The following is a 25,518-nucleotide window of genomic DNA, read 5'->3' on the forward strand; positions in this document are numbered from 1 at the left end:
AGGGCACGGCGGAAAGCACAGAGATCAGGGATATTCCATATCTCCGGGGGCAGTTCATTCCAAAGGGTTGGAGCCCCCACAGAGAAGGCCCTCCCCCTGGGAGTCGCCAGTCGACATAATTTGACTGACGGTACCGAGTAGTCCCTCCCTGTGAGAACGAACTGGTCGGTGGGAGGCTATTTTAATAGCATGATGCTCACATTAGGCCCTTGAACTGACATCTTGACCAGTATTCCTAATTCTTTATCCCTTAGTTGAAAGAGGAAGCACAGGCAAATGAACAGAAATATCTTCTTAGGAATTATTTTTTTAACCAGGGTTTTGGGTTTTTTTGGAACAAGTAGGTGTTATAGACAAAGAAGAAGACTGCAGATTCTTTATTTAGCATGAAACTATTTTTCACAGCTGTAATGGTTTTAAGCTGTAATGATTTTTTGTCTGGAACAAAAAAAAGACATTGCCATATTCGTTTCTCCTTACATATTGGGGAGCTGGTAACAGAAATGTTCCTTTCCTGGATTACCCTGTTTCCCCCAAAATAAGACATCCCCTGATAATAAGCCCAATTGGACTTTTAAGCGCATGGCAATAAGGCCAAACGCTTATTTCAGGGTTCAAAAAAAAAAAAAAGACAGGGTCTTATTTTGGGGGAAACAGGGTAGTTAAAAGTTTGTTTAGCATTCCCCAGCCATTCAATTTCAGAATCAAAGCAGAGTTAAAGGTTCCTTTTTTAGAAAACCACCACAAAGTTAAAGTCCATTGGCTTATCAGGATATATGTTGTCAAAGCATCATTTTCCTTTTGCACCTTTCTTCATCCTGACTGAATAAGGACTCTGTACTTAAATTTTCCTTTGCGCTCACCTTTATCTTTGTTTTACATTTAGTTTAAATATCTTCTACTCTGAACCACAGGATTGTAGCAAGATAGATTGATAAATATGAAAAAGCACGGTAAATGTTGGTAGGGGTCTAATGTTTGAAGTTCAATCCCAACTTTCGAGGCATTTCCAGGAAGTTTTTCTCCCTTGCTATTATTAAACGACAATAAGGAATTCATCGCTTCTGTCTCTGGAAGTAACAAACTAGCCACTGGACAACAAAAGGCCAAGCCAGCAAGAAAAACCAGGTATGAGGAGACAGATGTACAGGCCAACTTCGCAGTTCCTATGAGATAAAAAAAATAATAATAAGAGACTGAAAAAAAAATTGGAAGTGCTTGTCAACCTTCCAAACAAAGAAGATCTGCTTTTTCCAATCCATTTAATATTTCTCAGATTAAGATTCAGATAAAAATGATCAATAAGTGAAAGTAACCACTTTTGAAGTTTTATTCATTAATCAAATATTCTTACTGCTTAATGGAGATTGATGGTGTGGAAGGGGAGGAGTAAATATGTTAATACTAATAGAAAACATTTTGACATAAGCTTAGAGGAGTCTTGTGCTTTACTACTATTGCGGTCTATATTTCTCATTTAAGGCTGCACTCCTCTCAGAATTAGCAGCCAATTATCTAATACCGTCTAAATAGCTGCTTGTATCAATGCATTTGGAAAATTTCCCATCATGAGTCCCCATACCTTTGCATCAGGTACTTTGGATGGAAGGCAAGGTTTCAACATGGATGTATGGTGCTGAAAGACAGAAAAATCAAGATGGTTGGGACAACTAGAACATTACTCCCATCTCATTCTATTTTCTAAGCAATTTTGTTGAAAGTGTATTTCAGATATCAGAATAATTGGGGGTAACTTTATACATGGATGGGAAATGAGAGATACATGTAAATTTTTAACAATGTTTTTAAAATCCGAATCCTTGGCAATTGTATGTACTTTTACAACTCTTGCCTATATCCATTTATATAAAAATGTGAGTTAAGGCAGATGCCTTTTTGTTTTTTGTATTTGTTTTAAATATACCATATTTTGTTTTTTTGTTTTTTACGGAAACACTTGCTTTCTTCTCTTAACAGATTTTGCCACTGTCAATTAGTGTGAAATCAGACAATTATCAACTTATCCAGGTAGTCAGTAGGGTTATAAAATAACAATGTTCATAATAGTACAGAAACATCAGTAAAACCTAGAAGGTGGAGGCTAGGTATGACAGAAAGAAATAAAGATAAATTCAATGGCGTTGGGACCTAAGATGAGGATTTAGAAGTATATTGAGAACAAAACAGAATAATACTACAAAGCAGAATTCAGCAGCCACAGCTAAACCACTGTGGCCCTATACAAATCAGCTTGAAAAAGCTGCCTGGAAAGTGAATTCAGAGACCCTAATGCAGCCAGCTAAAAGGGTCTTGCCCACGTTCCTCCAGAGAAATAGATACAGCTTTGATGCATATCAGATTCTTTTCTAAAGATCTTAATACACAAGCAGTGTACTGCTTGTACTGATGAAGATATGAAGAGTTCCAGCATGTGAAAAAATGCACTACAGTACTAGAAGAAAATTAGGATCTTCTATTTGCATTTTGATTCTACTGTAGTTTAGGATTTTATCCTAATAAACTAATGCAATATGGGCAGTCCTTCAGCACGATAGCACCCTATTGCTCTTTTAAGGCTGAATTAGTTTATAAAGAATTTGATACAGAGTACTCCATGCTTACAGTTCTAAAATGGTAATTCTGAAATTTTCCCTCTTGTTCTCCCCACACTTCCTTTTGTTACTCCCCTCCCTCTCTTCACCCTATATCAGTGGTGGGTTGTCCCGGTTCACACCAATGCACAAGATCCGGTATTAAAAATTTGTAGTAGTTCGGAGAACCGGTAATAACATTGCCTGGCCACGCCCCCGAACCAGTCCCCGGCCCGGTCGCCGCGTGCTTACCCCACCCACCTCATCAGAGGCTTTTTTTAAAAAAAACTTTTAAAAGCATTTTTTCTACAACCTCTTCGGGCCGAAGAGGTTGTAGGAAAAAAAATGCCTTTTAAAGCCTCTGGCGATCCCAGCTGAGTTGCCTGATTGTCAGAGGCTTCTAAAAGCATTTTTTTCTGCATCCTCTTCGGCCGAGGAGATTGTAGGGAAAAATGCTTTTAAAAGCCTCTGGCGATCTCAGCTGAGTTGCCTGACTGCCAGAGGCTTCTAAAAGCATTTTTTTCCTGCAACCTCTTCGGCCGAGGAGGTTGTAGGAAAAAAAAAGGCTTTAAAAGTCTCTGGCGATCCCAACTCAGTTGCCTGATCATCAGAGGCTTTTAAAAGTATTTTTTCTGCAACCTCTTAAGGTTGTAGAAAAAAATGCTCTTAAAAGTTAAAAAAAAAAAGTTGGCCACACCCACCCAGTCACATTACCCCCCAAGCCACGCCCACAAAATAAGCCACGCCCACAGAACCGGTAGTAAAAAAATTTAGAACCCATCCCTACCCTACATCTCCTCATTTCCATCAAACAGGGTTAGGGTTAGGGTTGAACTTGTAGAGCTGCAGTTTTCAAAATCTCTACGCAAGAACTCCAAGACTTTTGATTTGCAACTTGTCCCCCACATATTCATTTTTCATATGTTGCTTTTAGAGCTTTCTGAGCTTCGCAGTGATTTGTACTTTTATAAACCAACATGCTAGTCAGCTATTAGAGGAAGCAATATACCTGCAAAGCTGCCCATGATTCCAAATTGTTGAGTCTTTCCATCACTGTTTTCATATCCTGCTGCAAAGCTTGAATGGTGCTCATCACCTGCAAGGTCATGTCCTTCTGGGTCAAGACATTTATCTGGCTCTCTCTGGTGGCTTCAGGGTTTTGGCTGATGTCAGGTGGGGCAGTCTGCAGGTGTACAAGATGAGATGAACCCAAAAGATCCATTGAAGCTGTAGCAAAAAAAAAAAAAGATAATGAGACCTTGCTATTTTAAACGACAAGTGTCCCACAAGTTAAATCTGCCTGGATATCATATCTATCCTTGTGTGTCAGATTTAGATGGGAAGGCGGTGAATAAGATTTAAGGGACTTACATGGTTTCATTTGAATGCAGCATTTCTTTCTCTCTCTCTCTCTCTCTCTCTCTCTCTTACTTGAGCTTCTTTCCACTTGCAATAAAGGGTGGATAGCCTAAATATAAGGGGTACCAATTTATCAAAACTAATGACAAGTTCATGTATTCTACTGAAAATAGCAGAGCCAAACCTTGTTTGGAAGCTATGAAAATAAAGGAACACTGTTCCTAGTCCCTAATGTTTTAATATAATCAAACAACAGGGCAATCAATAAAAACAAGGTAAGGGGAGTGACAAAAAATGAAGGGAAGAATAGTGACCAGCTAAATCTCACTAATTAATCTTCCTTAAGGTCAAGACTTGAGCTGATCAGGAGAATCCTCCAACATAACCAAGGTAAGAAAGGATATCTCTGCATTATCAGTTAAACTATATGCTATACAAGGCAGCCGAATCACACTGAAGGATCTCTATATTCAGGGTTTGTACATTGTGCTCCAGAAAACCACCATCTCCAGCTTCTTGAACAATGCTAAATTTCTTCCAGGAGGTAATGACTAGTGGTGGGTATCTGACTGCTACACAGTTCTGGTGTTCAGTTTACAAATGGCCTAGAACAAATTTTGGAAGCTGGTATAGAACATGCCTGTTTTGAGTAGTAATTTCTCTACTATGCTGTCCCTAACTGGATATTGTCTAGGTGCTTTGAATGTTCTGCTGACTGAAAATTGTGGAAGGTATTGTTCTAGCATATCTATGGAAGACAAGATTGAAAGATGATATTGCTACAAGAATCAGATGAGTCCAACAAGATACTGAATAAGAACATAGGATAAGATTATCAATCCCTGATGAGTAAGTAATTTAGTTTTGGAATGGAATTATTGTTGCATGTTTCCCACCCTTTCTTTAAACAAAAGATCTCAGATTGGGAAGACATATTTTCACTACATTTTTCAAATAAATAACTTTGTAGTAAATCATCAAATCAGGAAGGAAAACTTGTATATATCTGTCTATAGGAAGGATACTGAATGGAAAAGGACTTTCACATAATGGTTCATTCAATCTCCAACCTCTGCTCTCATCATGTTTTAATACAGCTCGTGAGATTCAATTCTAGTTCCAAATGATCTTAGCCTTGGCATACTTTCCCTCTTTTTTCCATTGATTAATGTGTAAATGGAAGTGGATAATAGATTTTGGTCATATTCCTGGTTGGCTCTGGCTGAAATACGGTACTTGATAAAATAACTGGGCAGAATTCTATAATATCTCTCATTAGTACCTCACTCCTTCTGAAAACTTACTTTTATGACTGCCCAACTCAATACCTAACCCTATTTACTTTTTGTTCTCATCTTTTCTCTCAAGGATTATTTCTACAATGGAAACACAACAGAATATATATATAACATGATTAGAGACCTAGAATGCGATAATTTGTGTATAATTGGTGATTTCAATGCAATTGTAGATAGAGAATTAGACTATAGAAATGACAAACGAAAGAAAGGTGTTAGAAGGATATTATCTAATTCATTTTTCAAGATGGTGGAAGAATTAAGCATAAAGGATTGTTGGAGGGAAAGAAATGGGGATAAGAAACAATATACTTATTATTCAGATAGATATCAATCTTGGTCTCGAATTGATATGATTTGGGCATCAACAGATTTGAATCTGGGAATTGAGGAAGTTAATATTGACATAAATTCGTGGGCAGATCACAATCCCATTAAAATTAAATGGAAAGGGCAAAAAAAAGATAAGGAGGTGGACCCTAAAAAAAGCAATCTTGAATCACAATGAATTTAAATTAAAGATGGATGATCAAATGAGTTTGTTTTTTCAAAGTAATAAAAAAGAGGATACGAACAATCAGAACCTGTGGGACATGGCAAAAGCTTTTATGAGGGGTATCGCAATATCATACATGGGCAAAGACAACAAATAAAAAAGACAACAGCAAAAAAATTTAGAGGAAGATCTTAGCAAACTAGAAAAAGAGCTGCAAAAAGAACCCATAAACGGGAATTGAAACAAAAAATTAACACAATTAAACACAAATTAAATATCATTGAAAAGGAAAATATGGCACAACAAATGAAAAGCATTAAATATTTTTTTTGAGAATGCAAATAAGCCAGGAAGATGGTTGGCTTATAGACTAAGAAAATGGAAAGAAAAGAACCAGGTTAGTAAATTACATAATGAAGAAGGAGAGTTAATTTATCAAAATGAGACAAAGAGGAAGGTAGTGTATGAGTTTTTAAGAAACCTATACGAGGATAAGGAGAAGATAGAAGAATGTAATGCAATACCTACAAAAAACAGAATTGCCCAGAATCTCAGAGGAAGTTAAAAATTTATTAAATAATGAGATAACAGCATGGGAGATATTGGAGGCAATCAAAAAACAAAAAAATATTGTGGATGTCCTTTTAGTAGTAAAAACATACGTTCTCTGCCAAACGTATACATTATACCTTTGCCTTTATTACTTCAGAATAAAAGCGAATTAATTCTTTTTCAGACCTGTTTGCACTCGTGGGTGAAACACAGGATTTTGTTGCCAAATGAGCCACAACACCTATAGGCATGTCCTAGACCTGTCTCTGCTTTCTTTCTGAAGCAAAAGATTATGTGTTCCTTCTATTTATCTTCCTTCTCCAGCTAAGGATACTCTAAAACTTACATCCTGTTTTCTCTGTAGCTTGATTCCTGGGAGGGTTGCTCAAGGGAATGCTTTGTTTGGCTGATAGCCTTCTGGCCTATGGAGAAAGAAAAAGTAAAAACTAGACTTCTAGAGAATCAGGTTTTTTTGCCACTTTATTTACTACAGTGTTCCCCTCTCCAAATTCAAATTTAAATGAAGATTAATTGTTAGGAAATTACCTAATTTTCTGATGGAAACCATACAAAATGCCTTAAGGGATTACAAATGTTATTCTGTGGACAGGAAAGTCATAATGTAATCCTAGAGCTACTGTATCTGGAGTAGGGGGCCTGAGAGGCCAAATGTTCAAGTGGGACAATTGGCCCTCCTTAGCAATGCTGGGGGGGGGGGGGGGCTTGTAACTCAGTTTTTTTTATGACAGAACACTAAAAGCCAAACATGAGATGCCTTTTTATCTCCCTATTGTTATCTTGCAACCTCCCTAAACAATTAAATTTGTCAGTGTTAGGGTCAGAAGACTCTTCCTCATGGTTTCCTAACTGTGCTTCAGCCCTGACTCAGTGACCATTTTTATGCTGTGTCTTCATAATCTTTATTTCCTCTACCCCAACAACTTAAAGCTGCCTTTAATTGTTCCAGTTTTAAAATATTTTTTCCTCTTTTGCTTACAGAGTTTTCGCTGTGGATATGATCCATTAATGATGTGATTACTGGTGCAGTCAGGAGTGGGATCTACACAGTTTCTACTGCCTTCTTTAGGTTCATGGAGGTATATCCACTTCCTTCCTGCCCCTGGGCATTATCCTTCAAAGCCATTCTTGCTTGGGCTGCAGGAGGGTCTGGACACACAGAGGCCTTTGCCCATGTAATGCCTGCTGGGGGGTTCTCTGAAGCACTTGTAAAGTCTTACAGAGATTCCTGGTACGTACAAGTTTATAAACACAAATTTAATATTCTTCTGGAAGAGGGATAGACTTGTTTTTTTAAGCTAAGGCTTGTCAGAACACTAGTTCTGTGCTGCAGAGTGGTTAAACTAGGAATGAGTTGGGTTCTGTCAATAATGCTTCAACAAGTGAAGCATTATACGTTTACTGACTCCTTCTGGCAAAAGATAATTTTGGTGTTGTGGTAGTGCCATTTTACACACTGAATAGGCCACTTCTAGGTGCTGCTGGCCATGGCCACTTGATGGCAGCAGTATCTGAGATGGAGTTTGCTTATTATTGATGGCTCCTTCCTGTAATTTGGCAGCTGGGTTATTTTTGACATGGGTTTAGCACTCTTTCAGAAAAGTGCTAGACCTGTGTTTAGAAACAGATGAATTGACAAGCAGCATGGACCATCTCTGTGCCTGAGCTGTTTACTTATTTATTTATCAAATTTATACAGTTGCCCATCTCATGAGAATACTTGGTGGGAGGGGAAACAAAACAGAATAATCCACCAAGTGCTTTTTTAAAAAAATGGCTTTACATTCAAACATCCAGAATACCACCAACTACCAACCACTACCTTTGCTGCTGAAGCAGAATACTGACCAACATTAAGGACAAGACAATTTACAATGACATACTTTTCTAGCAACTTGTGTACTGGATGACAGCATTTTAGCATAGGCCATTTGGCTGTGTTTAAAGGCAGAGTTTTTAGGCTAAGCCTCCTCCTTCTCTTTTCATTTCCATTCCTTGTATCATTTCATCACCTGATGAGGTTCCACCTGTTCTAGGCTATCACAGAACACCTCATTCTCAGAATCATTTGTCACATGGCTGCTCTTTATAGCTTTGTTGCCAAGGCCAGGTCCTGCAAGAGAAAAAATGGCTCCGAATAAAAATAATAAAGTAGAATAAGAAAAAACCAGAGCAGATATGTATGGTTGTGAATACATGTGCAAGTGATTGTATCTTACAAAATCTGAAAATCCAGATGTCGGGTGTTATGTCTTTCCCCATAAATTAGGTCCAATAAGGGAGGCTTTAGTACCTTACTAAAGTTTTAAGTGTTTAGAGGCAAGACAGAGATGATGGATGGGTGATCCTTTTTTTTTTTTTTTTTTTGCTATTATGATTTGCTTTTTCCTTCCTCTCTCTTTTCTTTTCTTTTTTTAGATAGGTGACATGACTAGAAGTTAGAAAGGATAGACAGAAAAGGGTTTTTTAAAATAAAATGTGACATGATTAAAAGCTAGAATAAGTGATAGAAATAAGAGAAGGGGGAATATTAGTGTATACACTTTATAATAATAAAAGTAATAATAAAAAATGGAATAATTGAATAGTGATGGACTATAGCCTAATATAAATGTGTATTATTATTAGAAATATATAAGTTGACAGAACGTAATAATTATGAACAATTTTATTAATTTTATTTGTATTAGAATGTATGACATCCGGATGCCACATTGTTCATGCATTTTGATATTTTTTTACAAAAATAGAAAAATTAAAAATTAAAGTTTTAAGTGTTTAAAACTGTTTTTGTGGGCATATTATTTAAATTGGCTTTGCAAAATGTCAGATCCATGAGAGTCTGGTAATTGCAGTGGGTATACATTTTATAAAGAAAATAAATCTGACTTGCATAGGTACCTTATCTGATTTACAAAGAGAAGGAAAATAATGCAGAGTGGTCTGATTTGATCCAATTACTTAGATTATGTACAGCATATTAAGATCTAATAATCAAGCTGGGCGTCAATAAGCCAATAGGCTGATTTCTAAGTTATGACATTAGTTTTTAGAAAGCGGAAGGATGAGGAGGAAGAAGGAAAGAGCCATCTTCTTCAAATCAGATATCTCTTGCTCAAATAGAAATGTCAACAAGATTTGGCTTTGCATAAAATGAAATCATACATTGTTATGGCTTCTCTGAAGAAAACCTGAAAGTTCTATCCAGAGATCCAATGTTCGATCACAATGACAGCATCGGTTATTTTAAAAGACATCTTTTGAAGAAGGAAGTAATTTCACCCTCTCACTACACACTTAGTTCTTAATGAGTGAATTCATAAGGAGTAAGAAACAGGCTACCAGCTCTTCCAATTATACAAATATAATTTCCTCACAGGGGTGAATGCTTGCAGTAAAGGTAAAATCTGACCTCTGCCTTGACATGGAGTAGCTTCACTCAATAATCCTACAGTAAAAATGACTGCATTATTCAATATAAAGTGAAAGGAACACACATTATCTACTGGGAATACGTGTAATATACACAGGGTACATACATCGCCCCATTATAGCATTTTATGAGATGCACTTGCCTGCTTGCTTCCACTCTTCATATACTTGTGGATTTGGACAGATTTCAGCAAGTCCATCTAATGAACTGTTTTGCAAAGACACAGTCTCTGAGTCTGGTTTAACTGCAAAAGAATAGAATGTTTTTCAATGTTGATAATTAAAAGTCTGGGGTGTATTAATTTTCCCCTATCAGTACTACATATTTAGTATTAGGGTTAGATTTGGGATTAGGTGTAGTTTTGTTATTAGGTCTGTATAAATGATTCAATGAAGTGCTTTGCTGGATCTGTACTTCAAAGCCAATAAGCTCTCCAGCTCCTTAAAAGGTTGACATGACTGCTTTTAGGGACCTCGGCAAGGATGGATTTCAAATCTAAGCACACATGCCCAGAAACTTTAAGACAGCCTCAACACACTTGTGCCAAGTCTTTGATCATATATGATGCCCTGGAAGCTTTGAGGAACCAATCCAGTTCTTGCCAAATGATTTGCATAGCCTTGCTTCATACCATGCTTTAATTTAATTTAAGCACAGAGAGTATTATTTATTGAAGTTAATGGCCACAAGGCAAATAATATCCAAGCTGGGCATGACTGTTTCCAGGTTTCTGGAATTCCAAGTCAAGCTCATGATTTAAAATGGATGATTAGCAGAGAGGGGAGTAGTCACAGAACAGAACAAACAAAGAGCTCTTTAATTACTTTCGCAGTATAGAACAATTTGGGCAGAAACAGCATCTTGGCTGTAAAGATCTTTTCATGTGTTCTTTAATACTTGGAAAAGAAAGTTCCTAAAAGATGGTTGGAGACTCCTATTACACTTTTCATTCAGGAGCTGAGGTTAGCATGCATAGAACTCCCTTTTCCTAATTTATTCCAAAACCAGTCTGCAGTGTTGCACAGTGAGCCATGAATTACTCATCCTATTTTAGCTTGAACTATACATTAGGGAAGTCACCATTGGCTATATTCACACAACTTTTTAAAAATCGGATTAACAACTACTTTTCTGGGTTCACACAATACACTGAATCATAAGTCAAACAAGCTTGATTTGTATTATTGTTCAGCTACAAAATATTAACCACAGTTAATCCTAACCAAATGTAACATTATATGTTTTGATTGAATACCTGCTAGGTCTTTAACTAACCTGCAAAGTGTGTTATAAACCCAGCTATTGAGTGGCTTTTGCTCATCACTGCAGGAAGAGGTTAAGAGTTGGGGACAGGCCAAATTTCCTTTTAAGTCAACTGATCCCAAGCTGTTCTGTAGATCTTTTGAGGGCTGCTTCCTGTGCCAAAGTCCCAAACAGGTCAAAACAGGTTTGATTGCGCCACTCCAAACTGATGAGCTACTTGAGCAATTTGGAGATAGGTCAAAGTATCTAAGATTAGGGCTTGGGAGACAACATGAAAAAATCTCATCTAGTTGAAACTCCCTGGCCTAGAGGACCAATATTCCATAACCAAACGTGTCTATCAAGATCTTTAATTCCCAAGAAGAAAATACTATGCACACTAAATTGCATGGAAGCACCAGCAAAGTGACTTCACACAGGAGAAGTCAAGGAGCCAAGAAGGAGGGAGAAAGCAAGATTACTTTTAAGTTTAGGTTGTGGATCTTGAATTGTAAAGAGTATATATCTAATCACAACTGCTGCTGAAAGTATCCCAAATGCCTCCCTCTCAACCTGCTTTTGCTACCCACAAGCATACCTGATTTTTTCTTGAAGAAGGATTCAGGTGGTCTGGGCATATCATGGATCACTTCATAGAGGGGTTCAAAGTATGAAAACATATCCTCTGAAGCTTTGTCCATCGGCATAGTGTTGATGACCTGCCAGAAAGTCTAGAAGTGATCCCAGGTGGTACAACACCATTCCCTGGGTCCCCATGAGAGATATGGAAGCAGTTGCAGTGATGGCATTGTTGAAACAAAGAAAGCAAGACCTGACCTACTGGGAGGCTCCTGAGATGCCTTCTTGATTTTCATAAAAGAAGAATAGCAGGATCTCTACTCACACTCAATAAAGGCATACCAGCTCATAGATGGGTACCTACCTGGGAAGTTCTCTCCCTACTTGTTTTCCATTTAAATATTTTTAGAATTAGTTATATTTCACTAAATTGGCCAGAAGACTTATCTTTGAAGTAGGGAAAAAGAAGCAATGGATTTTTCTAAGTCTTGAATGCGAAGTCAGAATGACATTCATATAGGACTATATATTTTTTTGCAGTTGTTCCACATCTTTTACTATATATATGAAGATCAGAAGCTTGAAGCAGAGTGGAGGGCAGAGGAGTGAAAGTGGTCAAATTATGAATAAATCTGCCTGCAGTACAAATCTCCAAACTTGGATTCCGTTAATACTTTCCAATTAAGCATGTAAATATTAGTATGTACCCGTGTTTCCCCGAGAATAAGACAGGGTCTTGTTTTCTTCTGGGGCCCAAAATAAGCACCAGGGCTTATTTTCCGGGGGGGGGGGTGTCTTATTTTTTCCCCCATGTATGGGAGGCCCACTACGTCTGCTTGCTTGTGGTGGGGCAGGAGGTCATGTGGCACACCAGTGCTGCTGCTGTGAGGCGGGGGGGAGCTACCCCATGGGACCTGCACTGGCTTACTTCAGGGCCCCTTCAGCCAGGCCACCCACGCCCCAACATCTGCCTCGCCTTGAGGTCGTGGCACCATTACACCTGCTGCATTGAAAACACAAGCAAGCAGAAGTGGGCTGGCGGCCAGATAGGCTCCTGCTGCACATGGCTGTCGGTGTTGCCGCCATGAGGCAGATGTCGGGCGTGGATGGCCTGGCTGTGAAGGCCATGATGTAAGCCAGTGCGGGGCATGTGGGGCAGCTTCCCCTCCCCCTGCCTTGCCTCCTAGCTGTAGCACTGCAAGCAACCAGATGGAATGGTGGGCAGGCGGCTGAACAGACTCTTACTGTAAGTAGCGCTTATTTTGGGGTAGGGCTTATATTAGGAGCACATAGAATAGCATGCTAGGGCTTATTTGCAGAATAGGTCTTATTTTCGGGGAAACAGGGTAATAGCTATTATAATAATTAGCATGTTTGTAGTTAGTATATAGTTAGAGCATTACCAAATAAAATATATCATATAAACTTAGTTGTATAAATTTTAAGTCCTTAAACATAAATTCAAGCTGAATTTCCTGTTGTTTCTTTCTTGTCTTCTCTCCTTTGCATCATTTAGCAACCTACTTACAGTGACACTCCTCACTTTAAGGAGTTCCCACAACCACCTCATCCAAAGCCCTACCAACCGGCATTAATATTTTGCACCATTTACCTTCTGGGCTGCCTTCTTCATTTCCATAATATAAGCAGCCATGGCTTCCTCTTTAGTCATCTTTCCCAAGCTTTTCCAGGCATCCCTGCCAAAACCCCAAAATATCTCTTATCTTGGGCAAGAGCTTTATTAAAAAAAAAAAAAAAACCTGCCAGAGATTGAACTAGTCTGAAATTCAGAATCTCTCATAATGGTTCTTTCTTAATGATTTCTTATGTGTGAGCACTACGGATAATCACTCAGGGATGACTGGTCATCAATTTGTGTATGCTATGAATCATATTCTCTATTTCAATTTCATGAATACTTTAAAATATTTACAGTCCAGTTTGAACATTTCAAGCAGAGGACACTATTTAAAACAAATATAAATTTTTAAAAATAGATTGGCTCTGCATGCAGTTCTAATTGAGGTAACTCCATTGACATTGAAATAATTTAGATTAATAATAGATCTTCATCAAGAATAATTAATCCTAGATCCAATTCAGTTAAAAAATAGCAAGTGACAATGATAAAAATAACAGAATTATAGAATTTATATGAGAAATTCCCAAAAAACCCTTGTAGTTCTTCTAGTCTGTAGTCAAAATCAGTGGTGTTCAGGAGGGAGGCAGTGTCAAAATAGACAAGATGACAGTTGCACCTTGGGAATAAAGTCCCACTTTTTGTATATGTGCCAATGTCAAAGGGATGGGACTTTTGGGGTGATGTCATCCCCACCTATTTTGTCCTGTTCTGTAGATAATGCTGTTCCAAATAGACAGCTGCAAAGAAAGCCCTGTTTCTTGTTATCATAATTCTAATTCCTTTACAGAGGGCGAAACAAAACAGGACAAAAGCACTTTGCTGCAATTAGTTTAATTAGGCTGATATAAACAGCACATCAACTTTTTCACTCTCCAAATCTATGGGACTTTTTAGATCAAAAGTAGCAGTTTTGTACTGGACTAGTATCCAGTGCAATTGAACAATATTAATTGGGTAATTAATTGGGTAATATTATGTATGTCCATTAGTTCGCAGATATTGTGCCTGCTCTAGAATTGAAATAACATCAGAGGCTGGATTCTAACAAAATCTCTTAGTTCAAAACAAACCTCAGAAAGACAATGCTTCATTAGGAACTGGGAGAATTTGTCACTGGCTTTCTTACCATTTATATCTGCCAATAGGATCCCAAAATCCTGGCCTTGGGATCTGGCATTGACCCATTGTTGCTTGCTTGTAGTAACCATAAAAACGTAGCATTTCTTCATACGAAGGGCGATAGGAACCTGAGGAAATGGAGAACATGTTTAGGATCCTACATGGAAAGGGGTATTTGATGGCAGGGTTTCATTTTTAAGGTTCCCAATTGTGGTGGAACTACTGGCTGAAGGGGAGGGTCAAGAGTCATTCCAATGTAAAGTCTATTTGGGGGAAGAAACATCTGAGGTCAAACCTATTAGGTCTATACCTGCTCATTCCCAAGGAAAAGTAACAGTCTGGCGAGATTTTTGTAATAGAGGAACAATAAAATATATATTGGATCTATCCATCAGTTATTCTGGTTGCTTGTGCCTGACACCAATCTGTCTCCAGCTATAGTATAAATAAAACAATTGAATCTAAGTTCACATAATTTTTTTCTTTAGGGCATTTAATAAGGAGGCAATAGGTATCAATATATAAATACATAAATCCAGTGGTTTTCAGCCTAGTCACTTAAGCTAAAACAGAGGTTGCTATGCAGTTGCTCCTTTTGAATATTAACCAATAATCATTATTGTTTAAATTCTTCTACCAGGCCTCTGCCAAATTGAGTGCTATATGCAAAGAATGAAAAAAAACTGTAGAATTCTACATCAAGACATACTGCTCAAATTGGGGAAAATAACAAGTTTAACTTCTTTTCTGAATTTAGAAATCTGGCTTCTTATTCTTTATGGCTGTTCAGAGAAGCCTGACGACTTTTGCATTTGGTGTCAGCCCTTATAGGTGAGCTAAGTAACCTGAGAGGATCCCCAAAGGGATTCTTACCATTCCTGGGCAAACCTTGAATGACCTGGACAGCTGCTTCAAACTGTGTCTGGCAATTCGCTTCTTCTGTCTTCAACCCCATTGATACCTAGTCAGATTTTTAAAAAGAGGTTGAAATTTGGAGTGTGCAGACTCCAGGGGAAAAGGGTATAGAGATGAGTGAAGTGGTAAAAAGAAGATGAGTGGTAGAAAGAAGTGTTAGAAAGAAGGATTTTTCTTCCAATGAATTTCTCCTGTAATTCATAAGTCAATGACTTATGAGTTACAGCAAGATCCTGTTAGAGAGCTGTGCTTGCCCCAAGTTCCTGTTTATTATTAATTAACTTTGTTAGTTAAAATGAATAATCAATATTTATAAAGAAAAATGTGTTTACAAAGAATATTTATAAGATAAATTGGCCTGGCCTAAATCTTCTCCTTTTTTTAAATTTAAATTTTAAATTTTAAACACAAATTTTAATCTGTTTAATTATGAGGTATTTTAAAATTCAGCCTAAATTATTTAATTTGTTTTAATCTATTTTAAATTTTGTATCTCTGTGTTTTATCCTCTGGCTGTTCACTGCCCTGAGTCCTTCGGGAGAAGGGCGGTATAGAAATTTAATAAAATAAATAAATAAATAAATAAAGTTAGTCCATAAAATCATAGTTATATAGAAGAGGTAAATGTCCATAGATATATGGCCAAATTAACTTCCAAATTTTTGATTGAGCTGCAATTTAATCTCTTACTCCTAATGATGATTTCAGATAGTGGGTTCCTAACATAAGCAGTCAAAGATATGTGCAGCTATTCTATCTTTCCCTCCTTATCGTATTTTCTGCCATTACAGAAAAAGTTTTTTTTTAAAGTGCGAAGTAAACTCTGGAAGGTTAAAGGAAAACAAGCCTCCACACTATTAAATTCTGTGACCAATGTGGAGTGATAGTTGCAGAAAAATCACATCTGGAAACACCTAATTCCAAAATGCTTATCTTACTGTGAGACATTCTAGATCTTAGGCAGGGAGAGATTCTCTTAAGAATCTTCCCCATGTGCCACTTTCTCTGATTGAGCCCTGACCCCATACTCAAAAGCAACCAGGCACATTTCCTTCTGGCTTAGGTGAACAAAGCTCCAGTTTCATAATCTGTGGAGCTTTGCAGGGCTTGAGAATCAGTTGTTTCACTGATGGAATTTTAGCTTCACTTTGCTTCATTGCCGCATCTGAACTTAGAACTTATTTTCCCTGTCAGCCTTAAGAGCAACTCTTATCTAATCAGTTTCAAGACTTTGCACTGCAATCAACAAATAAAGTTTTTGGGAAGCATGCCCAGGCAGGCAGGGATGCAAAACTAGTGTCATACCATTATCATAATAACTTTCAGTTGAAATTCAAAAACAAAAATAATTAGGTCTTGGCAGCCAAGTAGCTTTGCTTTACAGATAGTCCTTGATTTATGATCAAAATGGAGCCCAACATTTCTGCTGCTAAAGTGAGACAATTGTTAAGTGAATTTTGCCTTTTATGACCTTTCTTGGCACAGTTGTTAAGTGAATTACTGCAGTTAAATTAGTAACATGACTGTTAAGTGAGACTGGCTTTCCATTGACTTTGTTTATCAGAAGGTCGAAAAAGGTGATCAAATAACTCTGGGACACCAGAATTGTCATAAATATGAATGTTGCCAATCGTCTGAATTTTGATCACGTGACCAGCTATAACAGTCGTAAGGGTGAAAAGCAATAATCAGTCACTTTTTTCAGCATCGTTGTAACTTTGAACAATCACTAAAATGAACTGTTATAAATTGAAAATTAACTGTAGTATCCAGAGTTCAGATTTTTTTTTTTGCAAAAACAAACAAATCTAAGACTATATTCAATCTTGAAAACAAATAGGGTGGATGGTGACAGCCAGTTTTTCCTAACTTTTATTTATTCTATTAGTCTGGGTAGTATTGCTCCTGAGCAAGTACAACATTGAAGGAATGAAACTTATGCACTCTTCTATTGGTTGAAGGACTGGTTGGCCCATGTTGTTTCCTGCTTGGCCTAAGTTTTCAAAGACTGAAAGAATGAAGATGACCATAGCCAGTTTCACAATGTTTTAGCTTTTCTCAAAACTTGCCAACATTAAGATGTGTGGACTTCAACTACCAGAATTTCCCAGCCACTTGAAATCCACATTTCCTATCATTGCCAAGGTTTAAAAAACATTGCTTTAGAGGAATTGCATGTAAATGACCCACTGTGAGCTTCTGCTCCCACCAGAATCCTCTTATCCCATCACATATAATCAGTGGTGAAATCCAAATTTTTTACTACCGTTTCTGTGGGCATGACTTGGTGGGCGTGGCAGAAGGATACTGCAAAATCCCCATTCCCTCCCCACTCCTGGGGGAAGGATATTGCAAAATCTCCATTCCCACCCCACTTTGGGGCCGGCCAGAGGTGGTATTTGCCGGTTCTCCGAACTACTCAACATTTCCGCTACTGGTTCTCCAGAACCTGTTGGATTTCACCCCTGCATACAATACAACGTGACAAATGTGTTAGGCTTTGACATGGGAAATCTAGGATGGAGTATAGGTGGAGACTCTAAATACTGGAAGCCAGCATTTAGAAAAATAAGAACTTCCCAGATCAGATCAAAACCCTTTCAAGTCCCAGACTGTGTTTCTCTAATTGACCAACCAAAACCAGCTGAAAAACAAACAAAAGGGGCAGGTGTATGATAGCTTGTTTCACATCCCCCAGCCACTGGCAATGGGACACAGCCTGTCATTTACTGAATCTAATATTTAATCACATTGCTAAAGAGCTATTGTCTGCCATAAATTTTTCTGCAGGTAATCCTGATGTTTATATTAGGAGTACCTACTCCATTGATGCCAAGAGATGCCATTTCCTCAACTATATCACTCAGACAGTGCCAATGGAGTATTACATTCAGTCATATTCTATGGCAAGCACTACAATCACATGACATGATTTCTGTTTTCAGAGCTAAGATGATGCCCCTTGTTTGCCTTATCGATGCAACCCATGCTCCAGTGCTTCAGGTATTAACTTTGACGTCCTCTTCCATCTTTCTCTTGTAAGACATTCCCAACCTCCTCATACAATGCTGGCTGAAATGCTTCTTACCTAACTCAGATGAACATCTGTAGCAATCATAAGCGCTGCCTCCCCACCCATTCCAAAACAACGATCTGATTTCCTATTCCCATTCCTCCCAAATGCCAATTTATTCAGCAAAGTTTACCATTCCTCTGATAATTTCAGATGATGCCTCTGCATTTTAAAACCTAACCATTCCTATGTGAATTCTGATCACAAATTTCCACCGCTCTCGCCTGATCCTTGTGCACCGGTAGGCCTGCAACCCCGTTTTGCAACTGCGTTTCATGATTTCTTTGTTTCTGGGTCAACGTGGAAGCTCGGGTCTTTACTTCCGTCTTTCTTGGCCTGCCGCAAAGATTATTGCCGAAAGGACATCGGCTTACCGCAAGGACTATATCTCCGGCATCTAATGTCCGCCTGGGAACTTAAATCCGCTGCTCAGCGACCATCTCCTTTTTTCCTTTCAACAATTATGTCACGGATATCCCTTCACCAGCCCTACCTCGTACTCGGTTGCACAAATTGGTGTGCTCAGTTCCCTCTGTGCCTGCACATCGCGTTTGTCAACTTCTTGATCATTGCAACAGCAGCTGTTTCAATTTTGACCTTCTGAGTCCCGCCCATAATCGCCCGTATCGCGGTGAAACGAGATTCAGCAAATCATTGCACAGCCGAGAAGGTTACGCCTCTCATCTCGGCCAATCAATAGAAGCAGCCGTCTTGATGCTACAGACCTCTGTTTATTATCTTGTGACTCGCCGTGAGTTTTGTTTCGCACCTCTATAACTTTACCTGTAAAATGTGCCTGCCAGCGCCTCCTCCTGGGAAAGAGCTTGTTTTTCTCCGTTTAATGAGTCAGTTCTTGGGTTCATTCGAAATGCACACATGCAGATGTGGTTTCCTGAATGTTTCTTGTAAACTATATAATTGCCAACCTCGTGAATTACTTGTAAGATAAAGGTGTACCGAGTTTCTTCAGCACTTGTCAATGTGAGTTGAAAAAACTTATCAGAAGAGCCTGAAAGTCACAGCAAGAGAGTATAAAAATCACATGGAATCACTATTCATCTTATTTATTCATTTGAATGAAAAGTATTGGTTTCTTTTCATTCTTAGCAAAAAAAAGCAGGGTGGAAGTGTTACCAAGTTGGATATATTATTGTGAATTTATGCTGAATTCCAAGCAAATATATTTGTATATTATGTCAGATAAAATAGAAACAATTGAACTTTGGGGCCACCTTATCATGGCTGCAAAATTTCAGAACACTACTAAATGGCAGAGAAGGGCTAGTGTTCTGTATCCTTTTTCCACCATCCATAGTTTGCAACCTAGCAATGGCAGCTGTATTAAATATTTTAACTGCGTAGTAACTGTATTAGTAACTGGGCAAGAGACTCAATGGGGATACTTAAAAGGATCCCTTACAAAATCAAGAGAAAGACTCTGAGCTGTTGCTCAGAAACTGCACTGTATTGGCTCTGATTTTATTACCTTTGAAGATACAGCATAGAAATTATGGAACAGAAACCCATGGACTTCTCAGTGTCAGTTTTTAAAAAACATTTTTATGTTTTAACTGATTGTATTTTAGTTTTTAAAATGATTTAAAATGACTTTTCATCTTTTATTAACCCAGACATATGATTGATTAATCAACCATATGTGACCATATGATTAATCAACCGTATCCAAGCCTGGATAAATGGGGGTGGGGGGAGGGTTAGGGAAAGCAATGGTGAATTATCCTGTAAAAAAAAATCACCAGAACACTTTATGTCAATAACTCAACATGACTCAGATGTGGACAACCAACAGCAGACCTTCTTGGATGGTAGCCCTCAATCTACTGGAAAAGAGCAAGGGTTAGTAGTAGTCAGGGTTTTTACGAAGTTGTTGGAGGAAAACCTTTGGGAAGCCCAGCAACTGATGGTGGTCATGACAAAAGAGATTGCCTACACTACACAAAGTTATATCAAATTGGAACATGGAAAGTTAGAAACATGTCCCTCGGGTAACTCAAAATTGTAAAAAGAGAAATGATTTGAGCTAACATAGACATCCTTGCATCAGTGAGTTACACTGGACAGGCAGTGAAGAATTCAAATCACACAATTGTATGGTTTATTATTATGGAAACAATATCAGATGAAAAGGAGTTTCATTCTGCATAAGCAACAAGTGGCTAAATATGTTCACAAAGCATACAGTGATAGCATAATACCTGTCCAAATTCAAAGCAAGCCTCTCAACATCAACATACTACAAATCTACGCCCCAACTGTAGAATCAGATGATGATGAAATAGAACATTTTTATAATGAGCTTCAATGTGCTCTCAAGCAAATAACAAAAAAGGATTTTTAAAATATATATTATGGGCGATTTCAATGCAAAGGTAGACCAAGGAGAAGTTTCAAGAATAGTAGACAAGTTTGAACAAAATGAAACTAGTGCAACTGTCAGGAAAATCATCTCAGCCTAATGAACACATCATTTATACAACGCAAGCGAAGTTTAAACACATGGACAGCACCAAATGGACAATATTGAAATCAGATATATAATATTTTATGCCAAGAACACTGGAAAGATTCAGTTAAGACACTTTCCTGGTGTTGATTGTAGCTCAGACCATCAGCTATTGGTGGCTAAAATGAAGCTCAAACTGTGCAAAGTGAAAAAAGGTATTATCCCCCCCAAATCCCATTCTCACATTTCCCCCCACTGCTGTTGCTTCTATGCTGAGCTCCGGGCCATTTAGAGTTTGGACCGTTTGATGGTAGTGGTGGTGAGGGAATAGGTGGTAGTTGGGGTCTTCCCATTTTCACCTCCTCCAAGGGAAGCTCCCACCTGCCACCTCCTCCCCACTGCTTGCCCTGCTCACCACTGCCACTGCCGAATGCAAACAGCCTGGAGTTCAGCATGGAGGCAATGGTGATGGCAGTGGTGAGATATGTGAGAATAGAAAGTGCCCAGCTGCCATCTCTTTATTAAGACCAGTGCCAGCTAACATCATCAGAGAGCTGAAGTGGTGCAGTGGTTAGAGTGCAGTACTGCAGGCTATTTTAGCTGCTAGCTGCTGTTCGGCAGGTCGAATCTCACCGGCTCAAGGTTGACTCAGCCTTCCATCCTTCTGAGGTGGGTAAAATGAGGACCAAGATTGTTGGGGGTAATAATATGCTAACTCTGTAAACCACTAGAGAGGGTTGTAAAGTGGTATATAAGTCTAAGTGCTATTGCTATTGCTATCACTGCCCTGTGTCAAGAGATATGGACTACATTTCAAGGGCCCCAGCCTGGAAAAGATCTTTTTTATCCCATTAATAAAGGAAGTCAATGGCAAAAACTTCTCCAATGATCGCATTATTGCACTGATTTCTCATGCAAGCAAGATTCTGTTAAAAATTGTTAAACAGAGGCCAGAGAATGATTACAGAAAAGCTTTTGACTGTGTAGAATACCATAGACTTGGCGGCTTTACATGATCTTGGTGTCCCAACCCACTTGATCAGACTCATCCCATCATTGTACACTGATCAGGAGGCAACAGTGAGAACACTTTATGGTGACACAGATTGATTCAGAATCACTGAAGGAGCTACACAGGGATATATTTTATCACCTTTTTTGCTCAATCTGTATGTTGAAGAAACAGACAGTTCCAGAAATTAGATCTGGAACTATCTGATATTGGAGTAAAGATCGTGGGAAGAACCATAAATAATTTGAAGTATGCAGATGATACAATCTCTTCAAGACCTCTTCAACCTCTATTTTTTTTACTGTATAAAAACAAATATTTATGCAATCTAAATAATATTTTTCTAAAGACTCGTGCATGTGAGATGCTATTGGAATGTTTCTCAGAAAACTATAACAATTTTCATGACTACCTCCACAGGCAAATAATTAAAATATAAATCTATTATTTCACATTAAGTGCAAATAAATAGTCAGAAAAATAAATAAATAAGGGGTGTGGTACTGTTTTGTGGGAAACGCCAGCCAACATATTTAAAAAAAAAATTGGTTAAAAATAAATGGTGTTGAACAAGTATTAATTGGATACAGTTATAATTAAAAAAAATGTACTGGGTGACTTCGGACTTTAAATTGATATAATTGATATAATAACTGTCTGGTTTGGTTCTGCAACCCAACAAGACACACACAGACTTCAGAGGTTATTTAGAACTGCAGAAAAAACAATTGCTACCAACCTGCCTTCCACTTTTTGCACGAGTCAAAAAGAGGGCTGTGAAAATATTTACGGACACCTCGCATTCTGGACATAAACTGTTTCAACTCCTACCCTCAAAACGACGCTACAGAGCACTGTACACCAGAACAACTAGACACAAGGACAGTTTTTTCGCGAACGCCATCACTCTGCTAAACAAATAATTCCCTCAACACAGTCAAACTATTTACTAAATCTGCATTACTATTAATCTTCTCATTGTTCCTATCACCCATCTCCTCCCATTTATGACTGTATGACTGTAACTTTGTTGCTTGTATCCTAACGATTTATATTGATATTGTTTCCTGATTGCTTATTTGTACCCTATGACTATCATTAAGTGTTGTACCTTATGATTCTTGATGAACGTATTTTTTCTTTTATGTACACTGAGAGCATATGTACCAAGACAAATTCCTTGTGTGTCCAATCATACTTGGCCAATAAAAAATTCTATTCTATTCCTTTCTAATTTCTTCATATCCTGCCATGTAATATATTCACCATAGTACTTAAATACAGAGGCAATATTGACAATACTGTATGGATTGTTGTCTCATTTCCTTTCCTATTGTGAAACACTTTTGTTTATCCATTCAATAACTTATTGTCTATTGTACAGATGTTCTGGCACATATTGTCATATTATGCTTCTTATTGTGGCAGTGGCATGACCTATACAGTCAAAGAAGACAAAAAAGCAAATTCTCTTTTGCTCTTTTCATTAACTATAATACTAGCTGTCTTATTTTGTGCCTCTCAATCTTTTCTGAAATCCAGTGTTGTACATTTGGAATTGCATCTTATATATATGTCATATTGTGTGAAGAAATAATGCAAAGTTTGGTATATTCTTAAATACTCCTGTGTTGCAGGAGTGAAATTCAGCAGGTTCTGACAGGTTATGGAGAATCAGTAGTGGAAATTTTGAGTAGTTTGGAGAACCAGCAAATACCACCTTTGGCTGGCCCCAGAGTGGGGTGGGAATGGAGATTTTGCAATATCCTTCCCTAAGGAGTGGGGTGGGAATGGAGATTTTGCAGTATCCTTCCCCTGCCACACCCACCAAGCCACACCATGCCCACCAAGCCATGCCCACAGAACCGGTAGTAAAAAAAATTGAATTCCACCACTGCTATATTGGTATAGATGTATCAGGGTAGTATTGGCGAACCTTTTCGGCACTGAGTGCCAAAACGGGAACAGGTGCATGCACATGCACGTGTTGGAAACTGGAAGAGCAGCTGCCCGGTACGCATGCACATGCCGGGAAGATGATCTTCCACCTGGTCTTCCAGTTTCTAGCACACGTGCACGTGAAGACTAGCTAGTGGTGTGCATGCGTGTGCCAGAAATCAGAAGAGCAATGGACAATGGCTCATGTGCCCAGAGAGATGGCTCTGTGTGCCACTTCCGGCACGCGTGCCATAGGTTCGCCATCATGAATATAGGGTGTTCCAAAAATCAGATCTTGTAGACAATTTATTATATATATTACACTAAATGTTCAAATTGGCTGTCTTTATTCTAAACACTTTTTTTACTCATTTGACTCATGATCTTTGAACATTCTTGAGTTCAATATCATTTTCACTGAAAAAAAGCAATAAAACTTTTGATATACCCTACATATATTCATACATATATAATGTTATTTTCCAGTCAGATGAGGTCTTCTTCCATATGTGTTGACATAGAGTTTTTAATCCATAGATTGCTTCTTCTTGTGAAGCTTCAAAGTGGCATTTCATCTGTGCCTGATGCTTTCCTACATGCATTGATTTATTGCCTTTTATATCTCTTTTTTTTCTGTTGTGATTGGCTCCTTAATACCATTTTCCTACAAATGTTTCTGTCATTCTAAAATTCTGCTTGTAAAGGTTTGCAAAGTATTTTTCTTTTTTTTAAAGTATAACTTTTATTGAAATCTTTTTTTAAAAAAATTAAAAACTAGTGCAAACTAATGTAAAGTAAAAAAAGAAAAAAGAGAAAGCAAAAAGAGCCAGTTTGGTCTAGTGGTTAGGTACCAGGCTAGACAGCAGGACACTGTGAGTTTCAATGCCACCTTAGCCATGAAAACCAACTGGGTGACTTTGGGCCAATCACTCTCTCTCAACCCAATTCATCTCACAGAGTTGTTGTTGTGAGGGAAAATAGTAGGAGAAAGAAGTGTTCTTTATCACCTGGAGTTATTTGTAAAAATAATAAAGGCAGAATATATATAAATTGAGGAAAAGAAAAAAAGAAGCAAAGGATCGGCTTCTTATATTCTTCATAGTAGTTATAAGCACAATTTTCCATTTTCTTATAACACTTTCAATTATTTCTTTTGGATAATTTTGTTTAATTTTCCTGTGATTTTTTTCTGACCTTCCTAAAATATATTTTAACTTACGTTATTATTTTCCTCTATTTGTTGATATTCTTGATTGAGATATTTGGTCTTGTGATTTCTTACTTGACACTGAAAACTGTGCTCATTGTCTGCATCCTTCTAAATGTCCAAAATTCTCATTCTTTGTTTTTCCATGACTATTATAATAACTTGTTCTGAAAGTCAGATAAATATGGATCACAACTGGGAGATAAATGCATTTGGCCTCAAGATGGTGCTGTTTCCCTGTTTGGACTAAACCCATTTGTAAAATAGAGTATGCCAAGGTACATGAATGAAAAATCTTACCTTTGACTGGATATGTGCTGGATTCAGTGGAATTCAACATCTGTACTTGGAATCAACCTTAAAAATGGAATCCCTCATGTGTTTGCATTGCATTTGGATGGGAGTTGTAGAAGTTTGCACAAGTAAAAAAAACTGTGAAACCTCTTCTGATTATATTCATTTAGAGTATGCTGGAAGAAATGGATTTTTATCCCTTTAAAAGATGAAATAATGGATAGGACCTCTCCTCAAGTGACTCAGTTAGAGGGATGTGTGCATGTCTGTGTGTTGGATGGAGGGA

General features: G+C 37.9%; 1 protein-coding gene across 4 annotated transcripts; it reads right to left on the reverse strand.

Annotated features, from left to right (window-relative positions):
- Positions 1 to 362: 362 nt before the first annotated feature.
- Positions 363 to 18,954, reverse strand: ACBD4 (acyl-CoA binding domain containing 4). 4 transcript variants are annotated; one of them, XM_034416010.2, is made up of 11 exons: positions 18,811 to 18,954; positions 15,203 to 15,290; positions 14,337 to 14,457; positions 13,181 to 13,265; positions 11,588 to 11,708; positions 9,890 to 9,991; positions 8,327 to 8,427; positions 6,643 to 6,718; positions 3,601 to 3,818; positions 1,583 to 1,636; positions 363 to 1,166 (listed from the first exon to the last, which is right to left on the reverse strand). In XM_034416010.2, exons 2-11 carry the CDS (start codon positions 15,282 to 15,284, stop codon positions 1,056 to 1,058), a joined length of 1,071 nt encoding a protein of 356 aa, XP_034271901.1. In that variant the 5' UTR covers positions 15,285 to 15,290; positions 18,811 to 18,954; the 3' UTR covers positions 363 to 1,055. The 4 variants fall into 4 exon arrangements, with proteins under 4 accessions (XP_034271901.1, XP_034271900.1, XP_034271902.1 ...); XM_034416009.3 differs by having other exon boundaries at positions 18,692 to 18,943; XM_034416011.3 differs by lacking the exons at positions 6,643 to 6,718; positions 8,327 to 8,427.
- Between the last annotated feature and the right edge of the window lie 6,564 nt (positions 18,955 to 25,518).

Source organism: Pantherophis guttatus, chromosome 4 (assembly GCF_059756535.1).
Source record: "Pantherophis guttatus breed Tessera chromosome 4, ASM5975653v1, whole genome shotgun sequence".
Classification (NCBI taxonomy): Eukaryota; Metazoa; Chordata; class Lepidosauria; order Squamata; family Colubridae; genus Pantherophis; species Pantherophis guttatus.

Coding starts and splice junctions, on each gene's coding strand:
- ACBD4 (XM_034416010.2), bottom strand. CDS start 15,284: ATGGGGTTGAAGACAGAAGAAGCGAATTGCCAGACACAGTTTGAAGCA. Junction 1,637..3,600: donor AATCATGGGCAGCTTTGCAG/GTATATTGCTTC, acceptor TCTGTCTTTCAG/CACCATACATCCATGTTGAA. Junction 1,167..1,582: donor CCAAAGTACCTGATGCAAAG/GTATGGGGACTC, acceptor TTTATCTCATAG/GAACTGCGAAGTTGGCCTGT.